The following is a 6,798-nucleotide window of genomic DNA, read 5'->3' on the forward strand; positions in this document are numbered from 1 at the left end:
TGCTCCCGTCCAAACACATCCTCTGCAAAGAACCTGCAATGGCTCTCCATTGAGCTCTATCGGTGGCCCAGCAGCCCGCCTGTCCTGTGGCACCCCCCATTAGTGGAAGTAATCTCTGTCCCTTGCAGGTGCTGCTGCTGCTTTTCGTCCGGATCCGAATGTCAGCATCCCTAATTTTGCTGAGCGAGCGAGCTACCTGCGTTCCACCCCCATCCAAGCACACCTTGAAGGACTATCCTATCCTGGGGCAGAAGGGAACGCTGAGAGCAGCCAGCTAGGCGGCATGGTCGCTTCCCTCCCACCGGAATACTTCGGCGGGTTGCCACAAGCCGCCCCTGCCCCTGCCCCCGCCTTCAGCCCCGGCAGCCTCGGCTCCCCCGTCGTGTTCGCGAATGCTGCAGATGGGAGCGCTGAGAGCAGCCAAGTGGGCAGCATGGTCTGTCCCCTCCCACAGAAATACTTCGGCGGGTTGCCGCCAGCCGCCCCCGGCCCCGCCTTCAGCCCCGGCAGCCTCGGCTCCCCCGTCGTGTTCGCGAATGCTGCAGCCGCGGGAGCCCCGGGCCCCCCTCCGAGGGCAGCGGCGGCCACCAGGCCGATGTTCTCTCTCGTCCCGCAGGAGACCTCCGCCTGGTCTGTCCCCACCACCATCCAGCTCTCGCAAGCCGACTCGGTCTTCAGCCCCGCGCACGCGGCGGCCACTCGGAGGCGCATGTTCCCCCTCACCCCCCAGGACGCATCCGCCTGGTCTCTGCCCAGCCCCGTGCAGCTCTCGCAAGCCGACTCGGTCTTCAGCCCCGTAGGCAGCATCGACCCCATCTACTTCGGGCTCGCGGAGAGCGGCCCCATTTCAGCGGGCGGCCTCGCAGATTTCTCCGCTTACTCCCTCTACTCCCCCGCGGCCGCTTTCCCCGCCCAGGCTCCAGCACCGCCTCCCCTCCGGCAGAGGCCTGCCCCTTTTGTCCTGCAGCCCCCTCCGCCGGGAAGGAAGGGCCGGAAACCACCCTCGCCAGCCCCCGCCCCAATGCCTCTGGCCCCGGCCCCGGACCTGCAGAGCCCCCAGGAACGCAAGGAGACCTCCCTGAAGACGGGCAGCGATGCAAAATCCGCAGGTGAGAGAGGTCCCGGGGGCGGGGGCGGGGGGGCGGGGAGCAGTTGTTGTGGATGCCTGGAGCCGCTCCCCTCTCGTGCCCCTGACGGCCAGCCCCACCCTCCGACCCCCAGCCAGCCTTGGCCAGAGATCCAGCCAAGGCCACGGGACAATGGTTGGCTAGTGGGGCAGGCTTGCCAAGGCTTGGAGGAGAGGCAGCAAGGAAGGCTCTGCTCGTACTCGGAAGGGCCAGTTGCCAGGCACCAGGGATGGCGTGTGCAGCAAGACCTGGACCCCAAAGGACTGTGCTTCCCCAGGACTCAAGGGATGGAAGAGGTGGAGGAACAAAGCAGGGGCAGGCAGGCAGGCAGGTGGAGAAGGCCTCAGATGTGTCCCAGGGCTGCCTCAATAGAACCCCTGGGGCTCGCCCTTGCCTGGGAGCTGGCTAGGGAAGCTCTGGGCCAGGAGTTAGATGCCAGCCTCTTCCAGCTGTGAGACACATCTGGCACCTTCCCCTCAGATGCAGCAGCACGTGCAGGAGCTTCAGAGCCCTCTCGGCACATGGGGACCACTCGGGGCCCAGAGCAGAAGGGAAGGTTGCCATCTAGACCGGCTGCTGCAGCCGCTACACCAAGGGCTCTTTCTCGTCTGGCTCTTTGTGCCCTGCGTCTACACAGCAGAACACAACCCAGCTGCGGGAGGCTGAGCTCCTCTCTTTTGGCAGGAAGTTGGCACAGGGCAGTCTTCAGGTGGGTGAGGGTCTGAAAGGAGGCATTCCCCCCTCCACACACCAGGGCAGGGGCCGCTCCGTGTCTGCTCTGGGCATGCATCCCTCATTTGGAGGGTTCTTAAGGAGCACAAAATCTAGAAATGACTGAGCCACAAGGTGCAAGGGAGGCTGTTACTGGATTTCCCAGCAATCTCTAATTCAGCACAACCCCCCCACCCAACCCCACTCAAACCCAGCAGTGCTCCTGGCTCCATGAGAGCAAAGCACAGAGATGAGCAGCGACTGCTGAGGCCAGGGGCCCAACCGAAGGCCCCTCGCCCTCCACTCCCAGAGGTCCTGCAGAGGGAGCCAGTCCTGGAGTGAGCCCGCCTTCCCTTCTTCCTAGACCCACTCGGGCATGGGTGGCCCCTTGAGCTCTCCCAAGGGTGTGGCTTTGGGGCTGTTGGGGCTCCCAAGGCGTTGTGTTGCAGGGAGACCTTGGAGCTGAAGGGACTTTGACAGCAGGTCCTGCTCGTGCTCTGCCTTCAGGGCTCCCTGGTGCCTGGCCCGAGACCCCCACAGGTCTTTTGCCTGGCCCCCTCAAGCATCTGCTTTTGGGCTAGTTTGGAAGGAGCCAGTGCTGCACACATTTCCCTGGTGGGATGGATCAGAGCATCTTGGAACGGGTACATGCCAAATTCCAGCATCCAAGCCATTCAGAGAGCCCCATGAGTCAGCCTAGGTATCCGTATAAATGCAATGCGAGGATTCCCCACAAATACATCGACTTGTTTTTACTGGCATGGAGGAGCCACCAGGTTGTCCCACAGCAGAAGTGCCCAGGAGGGCAGACTTCAGGGGGGGGGGGGTTGGCAGATTCTCAGCCCCAGTCACCAGGTGGCATTGAAGCCACAACACTGGCTGCCCGCCTGGTCAGGGGACTGGACCACTCCCTCCACATCCCCCCAGGGAGACAGGCTGCTCCTCTCCAGGCAGGGGCGCTGCAGCCCCAGAGGGTTCCTTGCTTTTGCCAGCTCAGCCTGGGAAGGGAGGCAGGAGGGGAGTGTGTGTGTGGGGGGACCTTGCTCTGGGGTGGCCCTTGGGCTGAGTCCAGAAGGGGGGCTGTTGTGGGCGAGCCCTTGGCTGCCAGTGGAGAGGAAGCCCCATCCAAGTACTGGAGGGGAGAAGGATAATATTGGGGGTGGGGGAGACCCCCTGAGCAAGGGCAGTGCCCACTTGGTGCATCCCCTGCCCCGCCACACGGTTGGAGCACCCGCCCTTGACTGCCCCTGTCCTTTCAGATGCCAGGGAGCGCCTTGTCGGGGAGATCGCCTTCCAGCTGGACCGCAGGATCCTCTCCAACATCTTCCCCGACCGCATCCGTCTCTACGGCTTCACGGTTTGCAACATCCCCAAGAAAGTCGAGCAGGTGAGGGGAGGCTGTGCTTACTGCCCCCTTTCTGGTCCCGCTCTGCAGGGAGGAAAAGAGGTGCCGGGGGGGCCAGTGGGACCTGGAGGGGCCTGGGAGCACTCCCTGGAGCAGACTGGCTGTGTGGTTCCTGAGGAGACCCCACCCTTGGCTTGGCGCAACTGAGGAGGAAGCTGCCCCTCCTTTGGAGACAGACAGGGTGGCCCTGGGAAATGGCAGGAGTCCATGGGGGGCATGCTCTTATTGGCTGTGATGGGAAACAGGAGCCAGATGCAAGGGTGGAGGCCTGGGAAGCCTTTTCATAGACAAGCCATGCCCAAAGAGAGCATCTAGCATGGTCTTGCGCTTCGCAGTGAAGCCAGAGCCTGGGGGCGGGGGGAGGAAGTACGCCCAAGCCTGGGGCTGGGGTCCTCCAGAGGATAATGGAAGCAATGGGCTTTGGACACGGGGGGAGGGGAGGGGCAGGTGTTCCTTGGAGAGGGGATGGGGTTGAGCCAGTTTTAGTCTGCAGTGGAGACGCGCCCTCTCTGTGGCAGCTCCAGATGCTGGGCAACTGACGGGGCCTTTGGCACCTCTCTCCCCTCCCCTCCCCTCCCCTCCTGCCATGCCCAGGGTTTCTTCAGGGGGGGCTGCTACAGCGTAATCAGTGTCAGCCCATACCCGGGACAAGGGTGGGCAGTGCATTTGAGTGCAGCTGTCTGCAGCCCAAAGTGTGCACATGGACTGGCTGACTGGATGTCCAGGGACAAATTGTGCGCAGATTAGACAAGGAGAAAGGGGGCTGGGAGACCAAGAAAAGCACCAGGGTTTGGGGGCAGGGGTCTCGCTCGGCCCCCTGACCTGGCCCTGTTTGAGTCCTGCTGCATTTGTTTGAGGCAGTGTGGGAAGCTGCAAGAGGCATTTAAGAAAAGGGTGGAGCTTCCTGCCACCTCCACCCTGGGGGAGTCATGGAGATCTGGGGCCACAGCAGAGAAAAAGAGGAGGAGGAGGAGGGGGTTTCCATACCCTGCTTTTCTCTGCCTTCAGGAGCCTCAGAGTGGCTCACAATCCCCTTCCCTCCCTCTCCCCACAACAGGCACCCTGTGAGGCAGGTGGGGCTGAGAGAGTTCTGAGAGAACTGTGACTGGCCCAAGGTCACCCAGCTGGCTGCAGGAGGAGCAGTGGGGGGATGAAACCTGGTTCTCCAGATTAGAGTCCCCCACTCTTGACCATCAGTCAGCTGCAATCGGATGGCATTTCCCACCACGCAGCCTGGATTGCAGTTAGCAGTCAGTTATAGCATTGCAATATCCAGAAAGCTCTTATGGCCGCAGTGCAGGTGTCTGGCTCAGGACAGGAAACAGCCACAGCGCCCACCAGCCTGGTGACTGGCCATGCACTTTTGCCCTGTCCCAGAGACATGTGTGATTGTGGTCAACTCCTCATCCATGCAGAAGGCTGCAGTAATCCCCACCCAGTCCCCAGCAGCTCTGGAGAAGCATGGAGCTCAGGAATCGGGTCTGGAATCGGACTCTCGCTAGGCTGTGGAGTCTTGTGAGCAAAAATTCCACTTTGTGAGCTCCTGGCATTCAAGTGGTGGGCTCCTGCAGAAATTAGCTGGCTCCGGGGCCCTCCTTCTTGAGCTAAGACAAAAGTGTGTGAGCCAGAGGCTTAAAAACTGTGAGCCAGCTGACATGAACTCAGCTTAGAGGGAACACTGCAAAGTCCCAGCCCAAGACCCCAGGCAAGCTCAGTTGAAGCCACTCATCCTGGATAGAGAGACCAAGGCCTTGCCTTGGAATCAGGCAGCTTAGCGCCTTCACATGTCGGGAGGCTAGAGACCCTTCTGTCTGTCTGTCTGTCCAGCAGCCCAGACCCTCATCTCAACGCTCTTCCTCTCTTCACAGAGCAGAAACGATCCTTACAGCCAACTGAACGAACAGCAGGCCTCTGCCATCATGGAGCGCTATAACGCCATCATGAATCGCCTGAAGCCTTTGGGCTACAACCCAGACACTCACCCCAGGCGCACAGAGCAGGTGGTGAACACTTTTGGCATCCTCCGGGAGCGGCCAGAGCCGACGGGTGCCGAAGCCGCCTCCTACAATGACATACAGAACCTGCAGAATGTGGTGAGGGAGCTGGTTCCCCCGGAGATGAATGACGACTGCATGCTGCTACTCAACTGCCTGCACCAGCTGTCGCAGGACGATGGGAAGCCCTTGTTCATCTGGTGACCCCTCTGCTCCCCTCCCCGGCTGTGTACCCCATGCACGTGCAATAAAGCCCTCTGCAAATGCCTGGCCAGTGTGTCTTTCTGTCGAGGAGCCCCCCGCCCACTTCTGCCTCCCTGCTGTGTCGCCATTGCTGGGTGAAGGACTGCCCTGGAGAGGACTCCCAGGCAGGACTGGCAAATGGGAATAGGCAACCGAGACAGTTGCCTAGGCCGCCAGGTCTCAACGGGGCGCAGGGTGCGTGCCCCCTCCCTGCTCACGCTGTCCCTGAGCCTCTGATTGGACACTGAGTGGTCAGAGGAATCCCCCCGCCCCTCAGCACCCAGAAACAACAGCGCTTCAGTGACTAGCGTGATGACATCACCTCTGGGTGATGTTAGCATGCCGCACATGTGTGCTTTGCGTGCGCGTGATTGCAGCAAGGTGACTGGAAAACTAAGACTGGAGAACTGGGCCAACTATATACAGTCAACGTTCCTGCGCTTCAATGTCATTGGACCATTTGAACCCGTAGGAGGCTGGCGATTGGTCTGGGGGAAGCAGAGATTTGGATCCTGCTGCCCATTGTCTCTATGTCTCCAAGCTTGATCCTAAAGGCGCCAATGAGCCAGGCAGGAACTAACAACCCGTATCAAACACCGAGTCACATCCACAACAGAAACTGAGGGAGAAGTTTCCTGCCTGAGATCTTTGCAAGTTATCTGGCTGATTGACATTATGTCTTGTTTTCATTAAGCTTTCAGGCTGCATTTTTATTGACATGATGTTTAGTAAACCCTTTCAGGTTTGATGGGATATTAACGAGTATACAGATGTTCTCTCGGCTTGACCCCTGAGTCCATAAGGTGGGGGGGGCACCAACTGTGGCCAGCTGTGCCAGGCTGATGTGTAGGCAGAAATGTGAAGGTGGTTCCCTGCTTTCATTCTGCCGTTCGGCTTCATTGTAGTGGAGGGCCACATCTGCTCAGGTTTCTTAGGCTGTTGTTGATTGGTTGTTTGGTGATTATGTTGAATGGTACTTTCTAAGGCATGTTCTGGTTTTTAAAATTTTTTACATTTTAACTTGCTCTGATCTTATCCAAGTCAGATGATTATGTACGGCTGCCTTTGAAAGTGGTCCCAATTAATGAACAGGCTATTGGATGGCACCGGGGGGATGGCTCATTGACAGAATGGCTCCTTGGCATGCAGAATGTACACGGTTCAGTCCCCAGCAGCCTCAGAGGTCAAAGGCTCAGGTCTCAGACCCTGGGGAGCTGCTGCTGAGAAAGACAACGCTGGCTCTGGTGGACCAAAGCGGGCCGGGGGGGGCGGGGGCGGTCTGATTGAGCTTCATGTGTCTAGGAGCTTCGTAGGGGGC

At 59.8% G+C, this 6,798-nt stretch overlaps 1 protein-coding gene across 1 annotated transcript; it reads left to right on the forward strand.

Moving 5' to 3' along the window:
• The first annotated feature begins 283 nt into the window (after positions 1 to 283).
• On the forward strand, positions 284 to 5,441 carry SPATC1 (spermatogenesis and centriole associated 1). The gene is made up of 3 exons (XM_060243032.1): positions 284 to 1,109; positions 3,098 to 3,225; positions 5,112 to 5,441. Exons 1-3 carry the CDS (start codon positions 284 to 286, stop codon positions 5,439 to 5,441), a joined length of 1,284 nt encoding a protein of 427 aa, XP_060099015.1.
• Positions 5,442 to 6,798: the final 1,357 nt, after the last annotated feature.

The sequence above is a fragment of the Heteronotia binoei genome, chromosome 7 (genome assembly GCF_032191835.1).
Source record: "Heteronotia binoei isolate CCM8104 ecotype False Entrance Well chromosome 7, APGP_CSIRO_Hbin_v1, whole genome shotgun sequence".
NCBI lineage: Eukaryota > Metazoa > Chordata > Lepidosauria > Squamata > Gekkonidae > Heteronotia > Heteronotia binoei.